The following is a 23550-nucleotide window of genomic DNA, read 5'->3' on the forward strand; positions in this document are numbered from 1 at the left end:
AAGGTTAAAGTTAGAATTAACATTAGGGATTATTTGGTTTTGGATCTTTCTGTAAAGCTGGTAAAATCTGCTTGCGCCTGTCACTGTCTGTCTGTCTCTGTAGCTTCACACACACACATGTACACACACATATTATATATCTGTATCAATAGCCATCAATATATATAAGTATATAAACGTGTGTCTTATATTTATATAGGTACTTTGGCGCACGGATACCTGCCGTTTACCTACAAACTGAAGTGAGTTGGCAATATTATTCCTATTATTAGGTCTAAATAGGAAGCAGATGCACAAAAATCCAACGCCTGTTTAAAATAAACTGTTTTACCTAATAGCATTAATATATTTTGTGAAACAATAGTCTACTAAGAACGGGGGAAAGAGTTATCCTTGACTCAGATTTAAAAAAAAATATGCTCGCTTGACTGAAACTTGGAGGTTAATTACTAGCTAATGAAAATCATGCTTCTGAATACAATTTCCATCATTTCACCCATGGCAGACGTCATTGGCGAGAAAAGCAGCTCGCGTCTGCAGGGCAGCACGAAGTTTGCAGACTGTGGTTGAAATTGCATCAAGAGCTGCAAAACCCGGGAGAAATACCAAGGCTAGGTTAGAGGCGTCCATTCCCAGGTTCACGAGTTGCCCAGAAATAAACCCCAATCTCAACTTCTCCCCCCCCCCCCTCCTCCTGTCCTCTCCCCCAATTCAAGCGACTGCGCTTAAAGTTTAATGGAAAAGAGTGCTTGATCTGGTGAAACTTGAATTCACCAGTGAACTTTGTTCCTCACGCTCCGATGCTTGTCTCAATCCACAAACTGCTGCGGGGAAATAAAAACAGCAATGTTTTCAGTAACTGCTAACCAGAAGAATTCAAGTTCTTCCTGGATGCATGCACTGTATGTTCGTTCAAAGTGGGCACAACCGAGAATTTAAAGTCCAATATGTAATGGACCACAGCAACTATATTCTGATTTTTTTTCATTTATTTGCATAAAATAAAAACACAGCTGACAATTCACAGTTTAAAACACGATGTATCCCCTAATCCTAATGTAACACTCCCACGTTTAAAGATTGAAATGGGTATAAACGGGATCATTTGCCCAATTTTAAATGTTTTCTAGACGGCGGACATCGGTCAGGGCCACAGTCCAAGTATCCAAGAAAACACTTCCCAAAATATGGAATATTTACATTAATTTGCAATACAAAATATTCAGCATATTAATTTTGTTCCGCACATATATATGTGCGTGCAACTGATGTTCGCCAAGATATTTGGATGACCGCAAGTTTGGTTCGTTTAAGCACATTTATTTGGAAAGGTAAATTCAATTTAAGATTATTTTTACAATGCTCTTTTTTTTTACAAACCATTCACTTACAAACTTTAACATTTAAAAAAACTAGGCCTGACAGACTGGAAAGCCTACGTGTACAATAAGTTTCATTTCAACTGTGTTACCTGGTTTTTTTTGCCTTCTGAAAACAAATGCAACCCCATTTTTATCAAAAGACGATAAGTCAAAGATCAGAAAAACAGAAATGAATACATATCCGATTTACTGAATAATTCTCTCAAAGATCAGCTGAAAACAAATGGAAAATAGATATAATTCTTTGCAATTATGCGATGTTGCTGGATACATTTTTAAGATAAAGCACCCAGTATATATTTAAAATGTAATTAGCCGCAAACGTCTCATTGGAAATCTTATAAAAAGGACTTACTTTTAATTGAAAAGTCACTTCCAAACGGAGATTGTAATTTAAGATTCACCTGAAGATTTTATTCCCTGTTTTGTGCGGCCTCTGCATTATTTTAATGGAAATTGGTTTATTCCGGGAATCGTTCTAGCTGCAAAACCGTGCCACGAACAACCAGTGAGTGTGATGCGTTTTATTCTATTTTACTTTCAAAATCTCTATCTGCTTCCGAATGTTTGAAACTGTTTCAGAAAAATCAGGAAAAGACTGCATTTTCTGAAATACGTATTTTATTGAGAGGATTGTAAAATTTCCCCTCAGGCAAATAGAAAGCAAATATCGTGCTTGGCTCAATTTGTTTTACTCTTTAACGGTCGAAATAAACATTTAAAACTGCAAAAAGAACTACACCTATTGTTATTTATAATTGTTAGTAAGGTCGCTCGAACGATGTGCTTTTTATTATACTAATGCAGCACTGGTTTAAACGTTACAATTTTCTTTATTGCTAAAGTCTTTTATTAACATTGCGAAAGGACAAAAAGCCTGATTTATCCTTTCTCTCGAATCCCACTCCGGTTTATCTATCGAGCCGACCTTGTTTATAGTATAAGCCTTGACCCATTGCTGAGAGATCACATTTTAGAATTTCGGCAAATGAACATTATTCGAACAAAGGCAAGAGCAGGCACAAATATGGTGTTTTTTGTTAGAAAAATGAAATCACGGCGGCTTACAACAGGTGTGCCTAGTTCTGAAAAATCTGGCCATTTTGTTCTTACAAATAATTTTATATAGAAAGCTTCTTCTATGTAATTAATTAATAATACGTTTCCATGAAATTAGTTGGACCTTTCAATGTTAAGCGAACGTATGTTTACGCGCGTTTAAGTCGCAACTATTTTATAGAGTTTACATTGTGTGCGATTTTTTTATTTTGAAAATCCTCTCAAAAGTCAGGGTTCGGCTTTTGCTGCATTCTAAATTAAAGAAAATTCTGTACAAGAATGATCTAGTTGCCTTTTAACCTCCTTTTATATATTTTTCCCGTTGTCACCCCTAGTCTAGAATTTGGTATAATGGAGCGACGGCGCCCCCCGGTGGACAATCGTATGAACTACGACTAAATCGAACGCGGGCTACTTTTGTTCATTTTTAGTCGAATCACAGAATCAATTAAAATGGTCAAGAAAAAATTAAACACAAAAAAAGGTTCCTATATATACCAACGGATATTACAACACTTCCATGTAAAATAAAGCAAAATTGACACTGAAACTGCTGGTTTCGTCTGCTCTAGTTTAGTTAACGTCGACTTTCTGGACGTCACAACGAAACTATTGAAGTTCATAAAGTTGGGTGAGTGTTTGCAACTTTAATCGGTTGCTATTAGTCAGAATGTTTTCGTCTGCTATGTATATTTTACTGATACAGCGGTCCAAAACAAATATATAACTTACGGCTCCCAATCTTCTAGATATCTTATTTTCTAAAGAAAAAATATATTTATTTCGGTCCAAGAATTGAAAGTTGGGGCGAAGAAGGGCCAAGAAGGTGGGTGTAGAGCGATCGTGTGTGACTGCACATGTTTGCACAGACAATAAATAAACAGAGAGGCATAAGGGAGCCGTATTAGGAACAATTACAATCTGAAAAACGTCCAAATATATTATTTTGCAGGCTAAGATAGAACGTCATCTGCTGTGTTCCATTTGCTGGTATCAGAGTCTTCGCTGAATATGTGAATTGCTGTAACATTTGTGCGTGGTCAGGAATGTTTAACTTGGAATAAATCATGGAAGGTTAGAGCAAATTGATGGAACTTAGTTTTATTTAGTTTTGTTTTGATTCGGCGTTTAAACAATTTGCTACTAAAATTCAAATCGAATGTATTTGCATTTTGCATAACAAAACATTTTGCTAGTAGAAATACGTATCTCTGTTTTCCTGGTGTTTTCTCTCACAAGCCCTTCCGTTGATGAAGCTTGCAGATTCCTCGTTATGTTTATTCAATTGGACTACCGACGAGCGTTTTGTATGTAAATGTATGTTGCTGCGAATGTACCGCACTGATTTTTGTTTGCATATATGGTTGGGAATAGTTACAAATTTGTCCAGAATTTGTGAATTAATTGTTTTCGTCTCTTTAAATAGTGTCTGCATTTTATTTGTCGCCGACAGACAAAAACATTGAATTGGTGGATTTCAAAGAACACCGTAATTACACGAAGAAAACCATAAAGACATTAAGACGTCTAGCCAGCTGTGGGGTTTATCGTATCCCGTTCCTTCCTGTTTTAAAGTACTGTATGCAAAATCGTGGCAATAGATGGCGTTGCAATTCAACACCTTCAGAAAACACAACATGTTTTCCAGGAGCTTCTGCAAAATGAGAACGGTTCTAATTGAAGAAATTCTCACAATTGTTTATAGTGGGATATCGAACTGCGACAGCGGCGTGAAATTAAACATAGCTGTACATCTGTTTGTGCTTTGTGGTTGATTATTTCATCCCTGTTCAGCATCTTTCCAATAATACTTCGCGGTTGGTTGTATTTTTAATTTTCCCATCCTGCTACATGGTTTTGCAGGTGCTATATATATATATATATTTAAACAGTCTACTCAAACATGAAGGTAGAAATTATGGAACACCTATCAACAGTCTATAAATGTCTGCTCAAGAGTCGGTCTCCTACATGAAAGCGGGCACTAGCTCATATACCGAAGGAATATATAAGGCGATTTGGTTAAAAAGGATGAGCAACTTTATCTATTATCTATAGAAAGTGCATCAGTATGCGGTTGGTTGGTGATATCTAAAAGCCACGTGCAAAATGTCCAAAGTTTCAGAACAGGCTGTATAATTTAATCCAGCAAACAGGGCATTTCCATAAAATGAGTGCTAGTCAGATAATCGGAAGTAAATCGTATTTATGCCATCTTAATAACACCATCTAATCGACATTACTGGGTGTTTTCAATGTAAAACTGAGGCAAGGTATGATGTCAAACTAACGGACTATGTAGGTCCTCCTACAATGTTCCGTTGTTTGCATCGGAAGAGTGTTTATCGACTTATAAACGACGTATTGCCCAGGCAGCCTAACCTAAGATGTTCATAAACATTTTATTGTAATCTTATTAACCAAAAGTAAGGTGGAGAGGAGCGTGCATCAGTGGAACATGCCGCTTTTATTTATAGCATTTCGACTTTTGCAAGACAGTATAATTTTTATTGTCACATCTGTCCCAGCCATTAAATACCGTAGAGGATTTTGAGTAAATCAGAAAGTACGGTAAAACCATATTTTCTTCCATCCTCAGAGTTAATTCATTGCAATGGATTTGACTTATGTAGTGGCCCGAGAAACTGGCTCTTTATTAGATTGTTCAAATCGCCGACATGAAAGCAGGTCAGATTCTTGTCGCTAAAACCAAACGTGTTTCAGATTGTCCCAAACGCACAAAAAAAGACGCCCCTGTCTCCCAGCCACTGGGAAACTAACAACATTTAAACAATTTCCATTTATTTGTGTTCGATAGCCAAAATGTCTCTTGCTCAATGACACTTTTAAATTACTCGAGGACTAGATCATTTTCCAGGGTGACCGTGAAGCTTTTGCTAAGGTAACCTGAAATATTATAAATAAATATTACATTGCCTTTATCAGCACAGTGGTGGTCTCATTACATCGGAAATTAACAACGTTTGCATTACATTCCACGGCGAACTGGCATAAAAACGGCATAAATTGGCATTGTATCGTTTCCTTCAAAAGTTATCTCTAAACATTTTTTTTCTAGCAATACAGCAGATACACGGCATTTTAAATATTGCACATCCAAACGGGATGTTCAAATGTGCGTGTTTTGTCTGTATAAAACAAGTATATCAGTATTATGTCGTCAAAGTTCTAACGTAATACAACTAACGTGCTGACATCAGTTTAAATTTAGTTCAATGTAACCCATAGCAGCAAATCAGGAACAGCCACTCGATGCAAGGCAGTTGTTGAAACACAGAATTGTTCTGAAACAGTACAACAAAGACCGTGCTTCGATCGACCAATCACCACCAGATAGATAGAACAGTTTTTACACAGTCTGTAGAGGTTTTCAGATCTTTCACTGGGAACAAGTTGGCAAATCAAGACCCTTCGTTGTTTTTCACCTTGTTCATCTTTTTCATTTTCATTCTTCTGTTTTGAAACCAAATTTTTACTTGCCGCTCGGTAAGATTTAAAATTCTAGCAACTTCATAGCGGCGGTCTCTGGTAAGATACATATTAAATAAAAACTCCTTTTCCAATTCAAGCGTTTGGTATTTAGTGTAGGGGCAACGCTTCTTCCTGGTAGAGCGAGCGTGGATCCAGTTGATTGCTGGATGATCTGGAAGTAAGCAATAAAGAAGAATTAAAAAGGGGTTAACTTCTCAATATCTTTACGTAAGATTTCAGACTTTCTCAAGGATTCCCACCAACTCAATAACCAAACCTACAGTACTCTTTTCTCGGTGAATATTTGTCAAGTTCAGGACAGATATATTGAGAAATGGAGCGAGCAATTGCTCTCCGTACTTTTGAGTATGCCTAGACATGGCTTAATATCAAAACTGAACACAAACGCCTTGATAGGAGTGGTGAAAAAGCACAATTGTTTTAACTTCGATGAGGGCGGATGTTCGAATTTCGGAAAGCCCCTGTCAAATTCAGTGGGAACCAATGCAGCAACTTTAAAATAAGGTTTTATAGTCTCGCGCAGATTTGTGTGCAAAAATTCTCTGTAAACAATAAAAAGTTTTTACTGCTAGCTGTGGCTTTTCAGACTTGGGTAGGCGTCTAGACATTTTTATAGGTTTGTAAAACCATCAGCTTTGCACACTCGGGTCTGCAGGTTCGGGGCTGTAAATCACTCTGCAATTCGTACACTTACTTGGGTCAAGTTGCCGGGGGTTCTCTTCCTTGGGTTCACTGCTGCTCGTAGTCTCGGAGCTGGTACATCCAATCTCCTTGGGAAGCTTCTCCCTGCCCTCTCGGTAGGAAGTGCACGTGAATTCGGGAAGGCTGAGAGTTTGCAGCTCATAGGATGGGCACTCAGTTCTCTTGGCTGCTAGAGTTTCTGGCTTGATTCCGTAATGCCGGCCGGTTGGATGAAATCCGGGGAAAGAGACAGAAGTGGAGAGAGGTTCTAACCATGAGCGCGGGTATCTGGAATCTGCAGCTCCAAGGTGCGACGGATGCATGAAAGGATGGTATATCCCTGTAACGGCGGCAGAGGATTGTGGATGGACGGGTGACCAGGGAGTGGAAAACACGGTTGACTTGGGGGTAAAACTGCAGGAGGAAAAATCTGAGCTGTCCGTTACACCTGATGGCCTTGAAGCTGTGCCGTGGACTCCTTGTGCACGTCTCGCTGCGTACAAGTCCTCTGTCTCCTGCCCTATCAAAGAATCAACATAATAATTGTGTATGGTGCCACCGGTCGACATTTTAGCCTCTCTCGCTTTCATAGAAAAGGTTACACTGGGAAGTGTATCTGATACCTTCACCCTGAACAATCATAGTATTTTGCCGACTGCAGCCGCAGCGATTGGTTGCGCGATTCACGTGACTGTATTTACCAATACAGAGAGTAAATCAATCCGCTCATCGGTGTGGCCACATCTGGGCCTAGACCAGCTTTAGGAGAAATAAAATATTATATTGCCAGTGGAGCAAAAAAAACCAAAAAACTCGCTCGATCAAGAACGTTGGAAACCTTCTTCTGGGGGTCAGAAGGACTAACCCTCCAAGTGCATTCTTGACCCCCAAAAAAACAGCTTCTAGAGAAGCAGGGGACTATTTTCTAATTAAAGTCTGTCACTCATTTCATAATCAGCAGCGCGTAGTCCATGATCTGTGTCAAGAGCAAATATTTGTTAGTGCAATAAAGCGGCAAGAAAACACCTTCGAGGTACGTTGGTGTTTCTATGTTGTACATATACTCTGTTTGGATGAGAGCTTTCACAGATCATTGAGTTGCGTCTCGCATAAAATAATTAAAATACATGTCGTGAAATGAAGGATTTAAACCTATCCCTTTAAAAAAAAAACTTGGCTACATTAATTAGTTGCCTTTGGTTTATTTGCCCCCATTTCATTTCTTCGCCGGAGACTTTCATTTGTTTTAAATACCACCATATTTGAAGTAAATGGCTCTTCCTCTGCCTTGGAGTCTACACTCAGAAGTCACCATAAATGTTTTTATGTCCATCAATAAATTTTTTATGAGGTGTATTTGATTATACATTAATGCGTCCTTAATAAAACAGGCCTACTTTGGCACTATAAAGTATGTTTAATCAACAGTGGACGCCCAAATATTCCCACAAAGGGACAATATTCCTTCCTGTAAATATGCTTCTGGTCCATCGCCTGTTAATCGCAGTTCAGTGCACCATCGGGCAGAGCAGAGGGGAATATATGTTTCAACATAAACGCTCATCACCAGCTCCAGAACCATGTTCCCCGCTCCCGCTGAGTGATACGATGGAGAAGTCGGAATGAGGCGTTGAGCAGAGGTCGGTAAGATTGAAATCAGTGTTTTAAAACATGACCGACGTTGAACTGGTGTACAGGGAGTGCGTGTTTCTACAGAAATGCCACTCGATGACCGTCCTCCATGACAAAATTAAAATGGACGAAACTTCGTTGATGATTAAAAAAAAATGAGTATCTTTCGAATTACGTTTCAGAAGTTCTATTTCCAGTTTAGTTATTGGACTTTGTTTTTTTATATAGCCAAATGGTTCAGCAAATTTGGCATTCACCATGACTCGTTTACAGCCAATAACACGGCCAATCTCAGGAGGTTTCAAAGATGAAAATAGATGTGTGTGTGGGTGTGTGTGTGGGTGTGTGGGGGTGCGCGCGCGCGTGTGTGTGTGTGTGTGTGTGTGTGTGCGTGTGTGTGAGTGCGTGTGTGTGTGTGTGTGTGTGTGTGTGTGTGCGCGTGAGTTTATAGTAACAAACGCTATTGCTTAATGTTTGTTCTGTATAAGCAAAATAAAAAGTTGAGTAGATCATTGCGAAAGACCACAATCTTCTCCAGTTTGAACCGTTCTGTTACATTACTTCACATTGCGCGACTTTTGCACAGAGACCCTTTGGTCTATTTATGATCATCCTAGAAAACACATCTTTGTTTTTTAGTTTGCTACTCCAGGCTGCCAAGTAATATTATCAAATAATCATCTTGCCGAATTGAGACAACATATGAATATGTACATTGTGGCGGCTAACTGATTGAATGGTTTGTTTTCAAAGTGTCACTTATTTGGTGCGTTGAATGAATACTAATACGTCCAACGCTGCTGCCCCGTGCCATTTGCAAATTAAAAATGCAAATTTTTACCTTTCTCGCGTGACTTTAATGAATTACACATAAAATGTTTATATGGATAGATGCAGCGATAGCAGAGCCTGAAGCGTGGATTGTATTTGTGCCTTTGGAGTTATTTTAAATAAACGTTAGATGAAGTTCATTGGTTACCACATTCATGTTTGTACAATTTACTGTCATTCATAAAATTACTTTAATCGAAGAGCATAATTTTTTCGTTGGCTGCCATTTTGTTGTTCACCAAGTAATTTACTATTATTTACTATTTACAAAAGAGTTAATGTAGTTAACACAATGCCTTACCACTTAAGTACTCGAATAATAATATATTAGAGATAAATAATCGTGTATTTGTGTTATGTTGTATTATACGGATGAGAAGCAGGCTTGGTAAATACTTTATAATCTTTCACCACCGACCGGGATTCGATCAAACCCAACTAAGTATAACACCACCGAAATTCATATTATTAAGGAGGAATATTAATTAAATGCGCAAGTTTACCACACTTACCAAAAGAGCATTATTTTATTTATTTTCCCATTTGAATATAGACGACAGTGATTAATAACAAATTAGAAAGACTTGTTCCTTATCTAGAACAAACTGGGTGAAAATAATGTATTTAGCATTAGTCAGAATTTATGTCGAAATAAATACTATACTAAACAAACATTGCAAATGTTCAGGTTTTGGTTCGCATTATGTAAAAACAATATTTTATTTTGCCCTTTGACACGATTAATCCCATTGGTGCGTTTGTTCTGGTTTAATTTCTTACAATGTGTCCTTGTGCACGATGCAATGTTAAACGTTTCTGAATCTTGGTATGTTTCAAGTATAATAAAATACGTGCAGCCATGCTATTTTATTTAATTTATCAATGTTATAAAGTTTGTAATATCAGCCATTTGTCGAATAGTTATTCTTACTTCGATTTCAAGTTTAAATGTATTTCCCCCTTTTGTTTAACGATGCGGCCATTAGAAGTGAAATTCTATTATTTAAAAATGATACAGCTCTATAAACATACATGGCACTGGCTCTTGAAACCCTTTATTGCTTATATTCAACCTATTTTTGTCAAATGGGATGCAACGAATTAATCCTTTATCCCACCGTTTCTTTTTGTTCATTTTTGAATTACAGTTTGATTTATTTTTAAATCTGGTGAGAACTTCTATTTCACCAGTGCATTTGCATCTTAAACCCATGCATTAGAGTATTAGACATATCAAGATGTCTAATCGTGCCACTAAAACTATTCTTTTGTTTTAGTTGCAGCGGAGAATATTTACAGGTTGCAACCTCGACTCGTCAGAAGAACGAAAATATTTCATAACATTTGATCCTGACTGCCACCAAATATACTCACTTTATTTCTGACGGGATATTAGCACGTGAGCAGCGGAATTGTCATTTACATTGAAACCGTCGGAATATCTCGTCTTGGTTATCCAAGGACTTATTGAAATATGGTTTTCATACCGTGGTTAAACTCAAATAAACAATGCTTAACCGTGAACTTTTTCTTCGTTAATAAAACAGATTATTATTACAATATGTACATATTTCTGTGACAAATGGCTTTTTTGTACTGCATAACACAAACATTGATATTTACCAATTTCTATTCTGGGAGATGATTTATACCAATAAATATTATGAATTCCTTATTTATTCAAATTCATTTATGCCTCGGGAGAAAAGTAAAAACAATATTTGAATGAATTAATCCGCAAATTGACAAATTATGTGCCCGTAATCAAACCGCCACTCTTCGGGATAATACTGCTCTTTCCTTTAATTTAAATAGGGGAAACTACCCTCGGATATAATGTTGGCCACTTGATACTCACAAATGCACATTCCTTTATGATATTTTAGGAAATTAGAGAGAAATTATTTCAGAATCGCATGATTACATTTAATTTATTCAACCAGATCAGTATTTGTCGTAGTTAAAACATTTTGATCACATTTTGCCCCCGAGTAACTTGGTGGATATTAGTGAAGACTACCCTTCTTGTAAAAGAGTTGAAGGTGTTGAAATATAATTCAGGATATATATATGCCCTAAATATATCCTAAATATATATATATATATGTCCTAAATTTATAAATCGTGCAACAGTCATGCATATAAATAAAAGAAATGTGCATTACCACCACCCCACTCTTTAGAAAATGGCCAAAATAATTTCGTCTACAGACCTAAATATTGTATTTATGGGACCATGGTTTAAGTGTCACTGTGATTCAAATAATGTTGTGAAAAACGGTAAACGTTACTCAAATTGCACGAAAACCATTTCGTGTTAACAACTTAAACTTGACCTGCTAAGCAAAGTAAAACGATTGGCCTTATATTCAATAGAACATTCTTAAATGGAAATATTCTTGCTAAGGTAAACGTGCTATTGTACTTTCAGACAACCTTAACGCTAAAACACTGAAATCGGAATTAACCATAATATCCCAGAGAGGATACACAAACCCTATTCCACAATCCCCAGTAAGACACTACATTATCGAATCCGTATTTCACGCTCACGAGAAGGGCATGTTAGTAGTCAGTCCTCGAATTCGGTTTTCTCTGCTCATTTTCTTCAGCTTCATTCTGCGATTTTGAAACCAGATCTTCACTTGTCTGTCGGTCAGATTCACGCCCTTACTTATCTCTAGACGGCGCTCACGAGTCAGATACATATTAAATAAAAATTCTTTCTCTAATTCCAGAGTTTGATGTTTTGTATAAGGGCATCTCTTTTTCCTTCCACTATGTGCTGTTAGCCAGTTGCTTATCGGAGTTTTGGTCTCTTCTATCAGAAGTAAGAAACAAGAAATGAGATTCTGGTAAATACGCCTCTTACACAGTGCAGTGCATTTAAGGCTCAACACTTAGGATTAAATACAAAAACAATCACGGCCTCATTAGTTATACCCAACAACAAATTAATAAGTTACTCATTGACAAATGATTTTTAAAAAATCGATACATATTATTATAATTGGAAAAAGAAAGGTGGTTCAATAAAGTTATTGAAAAAATATATTTGCAGTTTGGCAAATAATGCTACAAAATATTTCGTTTCATAATTTGAACAATTTAGCAGAGATTTGTTAATCTACCCAAATATACCCTACTCACACGAACACAATGGGTTTGCAGGTAACGTTATTACCTGGGAACTGCTGCTTTCAGATCATAGGTTTTATCCCCCACCAATAGGTCGTTTTTCAAATTCATAACTAAATGTAGTGATTCTATAATACCGACAGTACAAATATGCTGATAGTAATTTCAGAAGTAAATCTTCACATTAAACGTATCACGGCTGGCTCTTAGAAAGCGGCTCTATTCCATTTTATGATTATAAACGGCTAGCAATATTTCAATGTATTTGAATGGATTTTTTTTCCCCACAGGCTATAATAATATGTTATATATTTAATGTAAAGTATTTCAGGCCAATTGACAATGTTTATACTTCCCCTTCAAACCTTTCAAGTCAGAAATGTTGCAAGTAACTTACATTGCAAGTCACCAAAGTAGCGTCTATAGAATTAATATATGAATATTTATTCTTCATAAAGATCGTCTTTGGTACTGGAAGGTTGGTACAATACCGTATCTACCATCTGTGCTGGCCTTTATTGTGCCTTTACCAATTGCATGGTCGTTATTAAGCAACATTACCAATAGTTCACCTTAATAGCCAATGTGATTTTTGTCTTTATTAAAAGGGAAATAATTGAACAAAAGTACATACAACTTGCCAAATATATCACCACCATAGATACCGCATTATAATGGCAATGTAAGGTTTTGTATCCGCGTCACAATACTGCCATGTTCACATTCAATCTTTCCATCGCTCACCTTCCGCCTCTTTGTCCGTCAGTTCCGAGCCAGACTCGCCGTCTTTGGCGGTTGCTCTGGCCTCCAGTAAACTCGGCTTTGGCTCTGGACTTTCCACATATATCCCCTTTGTGGATTCCTGGGCGTTTGGTTTCTCGTTTACTTTCGTTTCCGCTGGAGATGGGTCGGACACCTGGAGTTTACTGATAAACCCAGGGTTTGAATGCGGCATTACATTGGAACTGAGCTCTCCACTGTGATTATAGTCCAGACCTTTCTCTAGTGGGTAAGCCTGGCAGAGTCTGAAATATCCCGGGATGGGAATCTCAGGGTTCTCAATAGAACAGCCTTCTGTTACCAGCCTGGAATAGGTGGGAATTGTGGTGGGGTTTACTTTGACCCGCTTATCAGAATTATACATGCAGCAAGTGCTTTCTTCCTTTATGCTAGTAGGAAAAGAACACGTGGGCATCTGTGGAGTAACAGGTTGCTCAATTCGACATGGTCTGGAATGGTCAGCCCAACCATCTACCTGAGATAAATACGGATGAACGCTCATGCTCATATTTTGATGGGTGATCTCTCCTCGTTTAGTCATGGTCGGGAACAGTCCACAGGTCTGCATTCCGTAAGTTCCCATGTCCATACTCGACGGCGTGTACAGGGAGCTGTTTGAATAGAAGCTGTCACCCCTGCAAGCACTGATCAGGGAATCTACTAAAAACGAGTTGGTAGCGGGAGAGCTATTGGGACAGGACATTTTGGAGAGCAATTTGAAGAAAGCAGAGGATGTCCTTTGTAAGCTGACATCTCTAACAAAACATTCCCTGTGTAATTGTGGAAGCCTCTGTACAGCCACATGACTACTGAGCCAATGGTATTTGAAAGTGGCCTTGAGGCACTACCTCCCCGAACATCACATGATCGCCAGGCAGTTGAATTTGATCTTAACTGTGGACAACAGCGACACCTACAAACCCAATTCCAAAGCGGCGCCCGCTCTTGTTCACGTTAATCTGCCCAGAGCCCGTCTCAAATCCTTTAACGCATGCAGCTTTTACATTGTATAATCTCATCCCTGCCATCAACGGGAAAGTAATCAGCATGCTGGTTGTATTCTGTTTGCTAAAAGTGCAACAGTATTATATTTACTAGAAATTTTAACAACAAAGACGTCGATCGATAAAAACTAACTGCAGGCATTTCTTATTCCATCGTAAACCTCTTCGCAATGAAACGAATGCAGAGCAGAGTGCCGATACCTATCGTAATTTTGCAAACCAAAAGGGTGTCCAGTGTGTGCAGGATACCCTATCGCCACCTAGAACCAATGCGGCCGTTGGGTGTTTTGGCATTGAACATGTTGTGAAATCGATGCGTGGAATCACATCTCCATCCACATTGGTATTTATCGGTAGATTCCTTGCTGCTGTTTATCCGTTCCAGAATTCATCAGTAGATTTCTTGTTCTCTAAATAATCGTTTCACATCTGCAAATGTTTCGTTACAAGTTAAACCAAATCTTCGTGAGAAAAAAAATGTCTACTTCACACCCTCACCACGGTGGGCGCCAATGCTTTCTATTATACAAAATATCAATGCTGGGTAAAAGCCAGAAACACCTCGGGGTGACAATACACACTTCTTAATGCGGTATTTGCGGCCGAAATTTTACACGGACATACAAAATTTAAGACTGTGGGGGAGGAAGCGCCGCGTTTGCAAAACCTCTCATTAATTTGTTAGGGCAGAGAGTGACCTTTAATGAAGATTATTGGCGCTGGGGGTTTATTACTTTATTCTAAAAACTCTCCCTAAGGTTGAGTTCTTACCACGTTCTCCCTGTTCCATCGCCGATGATGATCGGTGGAAATATTCCCCATAATAGGACGAAAAGGTGTCACCCTCTCAAAACCAAACTATCGTGTAAGGTAACAGAAACGCTGCCAGAACGCCCTCCTAGGGTCCACCGCTCGGTGTTTGTTGAATTTAGTATGACGGATGCTCATACTATTTGTGCTCTTACCCGTAGCAACCGTTTTCTGACCAAAATGCCAAATAAGAGCACACATTCACGGCTGACTATCGGAAAAAAACTAGCTCGATGGGGATCAGCTATGGAGGATCAATTTGACATCCACATAAAACGAAAGATATTTCCTACTTCACACCAAGAAGTGTGAAGGGGACAGATTCAGGGTCAAGGTTGTCACGGCTGCGCCATTTCTTTTATTTTTTTAATGTAATTACATCACTCGGTAATTGCTTCAGAATTTGGTAAATATTAGTCTTGACCCAAACATTCAAAATTATACAAAAATGGCCGTGAACATTGATAATAAGGGGCGTGGATCATGCACATCAGACACAAATGTATACCATTTTTACTAGACAATCTGCATCCCTACAGTTGAAAACTGGTATTTGTGAAACTATATTTTGTACCACGTTTTATTAACTAATCGAACCTATTTCGCATTACTATTGTAAGTTCAACGTTGTTTATTCCAAGTCAGAATATGGCCACTTCGTAGCCCTTGGGTGTTTTGTACCACATTCCACAAGGTATTAAATCCAATAAGTATTTGCAGCGAAGTACAATTATCTTAATCCTGGAGAGCTTATATATTGTTTCCAAAATAGCTCGCTGTACCCAGCAACCACACTTGTCTTGGCAAAGGAGTTCCAAAAAGCGTGTTACTAACCCTGAGGATCGTTGGGTCATCCTTATTTTCGTGCACAATAAATTGACCAAGTCTTTAACGGCTATGTGAAGGGGCATGTCATGCATCCAGTTGAGGCCAGGTGCATGCGGTATTCTTGGTGAATTCGTCATTGATAATGTTCAAGCAACTGACTAGTGCTCATGTGCAAACCTTTCCTTCTAACCGAAGGCAAAGCAGGAGTACACATGTAAATATTCCTTCACTTGGCGTCTTGGACATTGGATGTCAATGCGGGGATTAATAGTAAAATGCAAAGGAAATACAACTTTTAAATATTATTTATTATTTTCTCCGTCATCAATTTGTAACGTCCTCAAACCTTAAAGTTGGAACAACCTAAATATGTGTCAGTAAAATGAAACAGACTCTAAATGTTACAGATGCCATTCAGTAAACACATGTATAGAGCATGCTATACCTAGAACATGATACCTAAATAACTACTACATGCAATTAGAGAATCTCGGTTGTTTTGAGTACATAAGCCACGGTTCGTTGAGAACGCGCCTGACTTCTCTATAGTCCAATATTATTTTTTAATATCGACGCTATTTAGATTAGCATTGACCAAATCAGCCTGGTGGTGATTGTGGATATGCAGAAGCATATAACTAAGAGAGGTCCTTCGTTAGAAACTAATGCTGCACATTTTCCAGACAAAAAATCCTTCGCTCTGACTTGAAAAACCGAGAACTTGGCGTCTTCTGGCCGACATTATATAAAACTGGTTTCCTGTAGAAATTGTGGTGTCCAAATCTTCTGGTCTTTGATGGAAGCGTTGCCTTGAACTTAATGTAGGCCAGGCATAGTTCGAATGCATTTTCACCACGGACTCATTCCTTTCCACCCACTATAAGGCTCAGTAAATGGCATACCATGCTAATCGGAATAACATTTACTCTTGCTCCAAATGTGTTAAAATGAAACGCATTAGTGACCGCAAAAGTCTGTGGAAAGGCATAATCATATATTGGTGTATGTGTGTGGATATGTATCAGTTATACATTACTAGGAAGAGGACTTATTAAATTTACTAAGCAATTTCAGCAATTGTGTACATGGTTATTACTTATTTATGTTAATTATTGTAATATGTTTGATAAAACTAATAATTGTGGGATGTCATGTGCATCAAACAGAAAATCGCATTGTACCAATCACTAAAAATTACAAGTCAACCACAAATTAACTTTTTTTTTAAAGTTCTCAATGACATACGACAACTCGTAATTTCAATGAACTTAAGTAAAATGGTGTCTGCAAACCTGTACCCTAAAGTCCCTTGTACGAAAAAAACTCATAAAATATAACGACTACAGATGCACTGGAATTAACGGATATGTATTATTTGCAATATAAAGTGGCCTAGTAGGCAGGAGAGACTATTATAGAATCAAACCACTGTTATCGTCTGGGTATGCTCACTGGAAGACGAGCCAAGTTACAGCAAAGGAATTGTTGTGTTAGTAGTACTTAGATAGTAGAATGAGTGATTAGTCTCCGAACGATACTTCCATGTTTAATAACGTAGTTATAAGCTGTTTATGGGGGGAAACCTAAGTACAATCCTCCTTAAATTAGTTCTAATGATGGAGCTTAATTAAAACCTCGTAATACTTTAAAGCACCAATGTGGAATGTGTTTTGCTGAAAGGATTTTATATATTGGCAGCTAAATGGATATTAGAGTTAAGCAGGAACATGGAGGCAACTTTATTAGGTTTGCTGTGATTTGCCATAGAACAGATTCGCCATTCTCCCACACATAGCTTATAATAATAATTTTCCTACCAAATTAATACAAACACTAATTTCTCCAAAAATGATGACCAAGCACTTCAAAATCGTTGCCTCATTTCGTCAGATAAAATTTATTTTGTTTTCCTTATGGAGTTAATTAGCGTAATATCCCTTCTTTCATTCCACTTGGTTTCCTCATTAGCCTAAACTGCGGTGGTCTTATGACACAGAGACCACCGTCCACTTATATCCTGCACTTTTAACCTGATATTCGGACGTTCTCCATATTTCTATGTCAAATTTTAAAATTATTAACATCACGAGCATGCCATCAATTTCAGCCTGGTCTTTCAGCTTAAAGCTCCTCGGATAAACACTGAAAAGGACTGTTCGAAAACCTTCCTTCTTATCTGAATATTCCATAAACATCCGGCCAAAATGCACGCTAAGCGTTCGGCAGTACCACCACGGTTGTTCTTTGACAAACTTTGCTTTAAGGTTACCACCTGTAGATACTTCGGAAATATTTTTCTTCATCGAATGTTTTCAGTTAAATTGTGTCTGAAAGCCAATTTATTGTGTACACGGCTGCCGCTTTCATTACGCTTGACTACAAATTGCAAATTACTAACACAACTCCTCATATTTAAATCACTTCACTCCTTGTCACATCAAATAAACCTTTGCGATTTTTGCTATCACTAAACGATCGGTGATATAAGTAAGCCCTTATTCTTACCAGAGTATTAACTTTCCTCTGTTCAAATAATACATGTCCATGCATTTTCGGCGGGATTTTATCTGAGGAAAAGACACGCACTATTTTTATGGCCTTATAAAATGAACAGGCAGATAAACAATAAACCCTCCCAGAACAGTTTCTCGTCATTTTAAACTGCAATAAAGGTGATTTTTACGAGGACAGAAGAATCGAAATTTTTTCCCCAAAAAAATGACTAAAAAGTGCGATATGAAGCGAGGATAATCTGCTAAGGATGAAATTCCCCGTTGTCGCGAAATAAGGAATTACGGCCAGAATGTGATCTTAAACTCGCTAGCATGGGCCGATGTGATAAGCAAATGTATCCAATTAATGTCAACATGTTATTGGAGATGCAGTTGTAATTTCTGCCATTTACCATGATCAACGGTTGCCTATTATGAAATACATTGCTAATGTGGAGATTTGTTTTGAATTGCCAAATTAAGGAGTATTTCTTTGTGTATAATAGAGATTATTCTTGAAAACTATTCCAATTTTGAAAGAAAGATGAACATTTCACATTTTAATGTGTCCAGTGGAATGCACATTTGATCCCACTTGAACAGCTGATAGAACATGATCAGAATTATATAAGTCACTGCCAAATATCGTTCGTCTCTATTGTCAGTGATATAAAGCGGTAGCTGCACATTTTCCATTGCTAAAGTACATGTTTCATCCAATATTTCCACTTTTGCAAAAGAAAGGAGAAATTCAAAGGCAACGATGACGTGAATTGCTTCCTCTTTTTAAGGAAATTAAAATTGTGCTTTAACACTCCTTACTATCGAGGTGGAATGTATAAGCTGAAACGTTAGGCGGTCTTCGTCACTATATAATTTTGTAAAGTACTCTGGAAAGTGGGGAAGATATGAGGAGAGATCTTGGCGAAGCAGTAATCAGAAAGCGTTGGTTAAAAGAGTGTGTGCTGGCATTTCAAGCGGCCACATCAGCAGGATGAGAACATCATTGTTCAGCATTTATCTGTTCGGCTAAGAAATGTTCACCTTACTCGGAATTTGAAACTAGAAATATGATGTTCCCTGTAGTTTACTATATACATTTACAATTGTTATTTGAAATTGCTAGATAAGTAATTCCCAAACCTATTTTTTTTCTACTGCTCGTTACAAAAGCTTTGTTCGGCCCCATGGATGCAAGTCCAACATTTCTACGTCACACACATCTGATCAACGATTTTAACAAATAAACTAAGTAAGATTAAACGTATCCTTTGGAGAAATATCTTTGGGACATTTTTTAATAAATATGATTTTGTAGCGTTCCAGCGAATGGCATTCCAGCGAACACATGGAGATTTGTTTTACTTCGAAGCGACTAATAAACCAAACCAATAAAAACAAATCGCAGTTTACCATTACAACGAACTCCCTTTCACTTAACTACCTTCCTCGGCCTGCTGCTCCAGATATCTGATGGCAGCTGAACGTTACCGCTTGCAAGGCTTCACATTATATCAGTTAATTTCATGTTCATCTCCGAAAGCCATTGCCACAGACCTCGCTTGCAAGTGCGGTCGTGGTCATGGGCTGGAGTGCGCCTCCATGTGGCTCTTTACAAAAGCAACCATCTTTGACAATGTTCAGAGTATCACTGTAAAAAATTTTTCGCTGCTCTGCGTTCATTTTTTAAAACCTTAATCTAACTATATTATGTGTTATGAGTCATTGAAGGAAGAATTGCACCGGCTCACCTCTACATAGTTAAGAATTGAACATTAGAAGAGCACGGAATATGTGGAGGTGTCACACATACGTGGAAATCTTCAACCATTGAGTCATAAATTACATTTTCTCCCATTTCCATGGAAACCAAGACCCTCGCGGATGATTGGTGTAGTGTACAGACATACGATGAATATTTTGACTAGTTCAGCTCGCATGTGAATTAACTATACGGTGTAAAGCCCAGCGAGGAGCAAATGGATGTTCATAGCAACATTCAAGAGTATTGTTGAATATAATCTTAACGCTTAGTAATAAGAGTATTGTTTTTACATTTTTACCAGTTGAGTACTTAAGCATGCGCACACAATAGTATATTCTAAACATTGGAGAATCTGTTTTACTTTGGAGCTGGGGAAGCTACAAGAGCAACCCAACAGCCACCAGGCGCCTATGTCTTTAAAAAGGTTAAAGGTGATGACCTTGACTTTATAGAAGTTCAAAGGCAACATTATAAGCATCCTCTTCACGAAATATGCTTTAGTATGCTCAGGAGACGACACCACTTTTTGAGCATCATCCTGGTCTTCATTAAGTTTGACAGATTCAATGGACTTAATTTATGCACGATCCAGTTTTTGTTAAACTTTTTTTTTTCAAATGTGAAACTTTATTAATGTAATTGATGTTGCGGCTTCTTCCTTTTTTTAAATCATCTGGTCGCCCCTATTTACTTTGATTTCCTTCGGTCCTTTTGTTTGGAATAGAATGCGGAAGCCCATCTTCGTGACTAGAAGGTGCAATAAGTCGCCATTAAGCTGTTTGGAGCAGTGAACTTTACGATGTTGTCTAGACAGTTCAAGGTTTTGTAAACAGCAAAGCCATGTCATGCGGCACGGAAATTTGGCAATTCTTTTTCGAAGAGTTTTGCGAAGCTTAACTCGCTCTTCTAATAAGTCTCCGAGGTGAGCTGCAAGTTGTCCGAACTTATGTATACATTTAAGTGCCTCCCTTCAGCTGAAATTCAGCTAATTGTTCACATATGTTGCTATTTGTCCTTTGTCTTCACAAGTAATCGAAATAGACCCATCAATTGATTTCCAGATACTGACTGATAATGATATTAAATCAAATATTTATAAAAACAAATTACAGCTTTCTATTATGCCTAAGAAGCAAAACTTCAGTTTAACATATAGCTTTGCATCTAAAATAGAGCACATTTGCGTTTCCATTTTTGTATCAAGGCTGTATGCTAAATGGCTGCTCATAGAGACGTGAAACATAAGAACCTGGGGTCCACATATGCTGAAAATAGTCAAGAGATTAGGCAACTCGGATTATATTTCCGGTTTCCACTATTTTGTAATTAATCTATTAAACTATAAGGTTTGCTTTTCGTTATATTGCAGAATTTAAGAATAATTATGTTATTTGACGGTGGTCTTTGGAACCATTTGCACGGAATTTTCTTATACAGACGCAAATGGTCGTTTTTATCGTAAAATGATGTTTTATTTGAAATATTTGGAATAACATATTGAAATTTTAATATTAACATATTGAATGTTTATTTGGAAAGGAAAGACATCCTATCACATGCATTTACCGTGAAATGTCATATTAGTGGGTAACCCGGAAACATTATTATTAACATCACATCAGCTTTAAACGTCCCTAGCTACAGTATATTACAATTATCTCATGACATAGACTGGAAGGGTAAAGTAATAAATATGCATTTCTTCTTTTCACCGGAATACACAACTTAAACAATTCTGGTTAGTTTGGCTAACATCGACTAAAAGAAGAAATCGAGCACATTGTCTTATGTGATTGACCCATCGCTGTGAACTAACAATATTTAATTTTAGCCCTCCCTTACCCCAGTTTGCTGTTTAAAATGAAAACCGTTTATTGTCCCTGAATATCCCGCAGAATCAAACGTCTTCCTTTGGAACGGAATAACATCTATGCTGAGGTAAGAATGTTTCCTAATCAACATTACGTCCATGTTATCTGCACCATCGCGTCTCTCAAATTCAATTCTATATTAATCGTTTAAATTGTTTTCCATACAAGAACAGCAAAACCGTTTCCATCAAACTTGCAGTCCCTCCTTGTGTAAATAAATATTGACTAAGGCAATGAAGAGTCGGCCAAAGGGAATCCATCAGGGTATGTATGCTGTATCATAGTCACAATAAAGGATTGCCAGTAAAAAAGTGCAGGCGGTCTCTGCTAAGTTTCTTCTCCTTCATTCTACGATTTTGGAACCATATTTTGACTTGTCGGTCAGTGAGGTTCAGCAGCCTCGACAATTGCAAGCGTTTTTCTTTGTTGATGTAGACATTGAAGAAAAATTCTCGCTCAAGTTCCCGGATCTGATATTTGGTATAGGGACATCTTTTCTTTCTGGATCGCAGAGCAGCTGGTGGAAAAATGTTTTAAAAAAGTTACAAATTATCTTTAAACCAATAGACGCGCTCTTTATTTTCTTGTACCTAGTTAAACTTGATGTAAAATGGCGCAAAACATAACGGTCACACACGGCTACCTTTAATTAATCACCATAGAGATATTCAATAAATATATGTAATCGCGTCTTTAATTAATTTATTGCATGCTTATACCCATATTGAAAGTTAAGTAGCAGAAACGAATCCTGAATTAAGCTCGGTCTTGTTTGCACGAACGAAAGGATTCGCGAAGCATAGAACAAAAATATCCTCGCACAAATAATAGTCACATTTAGAAATCAATACAGGAACTTAAACATCGAGTAATCATGATTTTGCATATTCCAAAAGCCCACCTAAACTGATTTCCCATCGTAAACAATCTTTACAGCTTTAAAGCAGATCTTATAGGGTATATAAAATCCTGCGTCTGCTTATAAAATTTCACATAAAATCTGTGAGACAAAATGTGTTGGCCCTATATTCTACCCCTGGGTTACCAGTGCACCTACTGGATACGCTGTCTTTGTCGGCCACACTGTTACCGGAGGATTCGCCGGTGTTCTTTTCGGTTGCACTTTCTTTCGTCTGATCCACAGAAACTTTATCAGACGTTGTAACACTCTGGCACGTAGACACGGACTTTTCGGTCAAATGTTCATAATTAGAAGTGTCGGGAATCCCATAGGCTGTCTCAAAAAACTGATCAAAACCTTGCGGGAGTATTCCATTCCTGCCAACTGTGGTGTAGAAATTGCAAGATGGGTTTGAGCTTGCACGCTGACTGTATAGATTATCATTTTTAAACAACATTCCCGTCCTGGCCGGTGGCTGAATATAGTCTCTGTGCATGATCTCTTCTGCAGGGCAATAAGGAGTATAGTTGCCCCTGTAATGCCACTTGGTCGGAAGTTCTAACCCGTAGTCTCTGAACGATACTTCGCGAACAGGTTGGACCTGAGCTAAATTAGAGGAGTAAGGAAATGTCATTTGGCAAGAAGTCGTCTGCGGTAAGAACGTTGACACTGTCGAGAAATCTTGGCCTGAAACATAGTAGGTGCAGCTGGGTAGATACATGCTGGAGTTGCAGCTACCACGCTCTTCAAACTCAGTCATGTTTTGTTTTCGTGGTTTCGAGAACAAATTATCAGGATTGATGGCGTTAAGCATGCTCCATCTATTCTACTCTAAAGGCGTATGAACGGGTCGGCGAAAGAAA

General features: G+C 37.9%; 3 protein-coding genes and 1 long non-coding RNA gene across 5 annotated transcripts; 1 reads left to right on the forward strand and 3 right to left on the reverse strand.

The window, feature by feature from the left end:
• Positions 1-180: 180 nt before the first annotated feature.
• Positions 181-4379, forward strand: LOC129698724 (uncharacterized). Of its 2 annotated transcripts, none has more exons than XR_008723710.1 (3): positions 181-242; positions 2777-3072; positions 3868-4379. It is a non-coding gene; the product is annotated as an uncharacterized LOC129698724 (long non-coding RNA). The 2 variants fall into 2 exon arrangements; XR_008723711.1 differs by having other exon boundaries at positions 3895-4378.
• Positions 4380-4894: 515 nt separating this feature from the next.
• On the reverse strand, positions 4895-7362 carry LOC129698722 (homeobox protein Hox-D9). The gene is made up of 2 exons (XM_055637921.1): positions 6649-7362; positions 4895-6105 (listed from the first exon to the last, which is right to left on the reverse strand). Exons 1-2 carry the CDS (start codon positions 7223-7225, stop codon positions 5864-5866), a joined length of 819 nt encoding a protein of 272 aa, XP_055493896.1. The 5' UTR covers positions 7226-7362; the 3' UTR covers positions 4895-5863.
• A 906-nt stretch (positions 7363-8268) lies between these two features.
• Positions 8269-13769, reverse strand: LOC129698721 (homeobox protein Hox-D10-like). Its single transcript, XM_055637920.1, is given in 3 exon segments — positions 8269-11919; positions 12981-13730; positions 13733-13769. Coding segments are annotated over 3 exon segments (1059 nt in total). The 3' UTR covers positions 8269-11647.
• Positions 13770-21507: 7738 nt separating this feature from the next.
• On the reverse strand, positions 21508-23528 carry hoxd11a (homeobox D11a). The gene is made up of 2 exons (XM_055637611.1): positions 22814-23528; positions 21508-22306 (listed from the first exon to the last, which is right to left on the reverse strand). The coding sequence occupies exons 1-2, from the start codon at positions 23499-23501 to the stop codon at positions 22071-22073; spliced, it is 924 nt and encodes a 307-aa protein (XP_055493586.1). The 5' UTR covers positions 23502-23528; the 3' UTR covers positions 21508-22070.
• Positions 23529-23550: the final 22 nt, after the last annotated feature.

This window comes from Leucoraja erinacea, chromosome 7, assembly GCF_028641065.1.
Source record: "Leucoraja erinacea ecotype New England chromosome 7, Leri_hhj_1, whole genome shotgun sequence".
Classification (NCBI taxonomy): Eukaryota; Metazoa; Chordata; class Chondrichthyes; order Rajiformes; family Rajidae; genus Leucoraja; species Leucoraja erinaceus.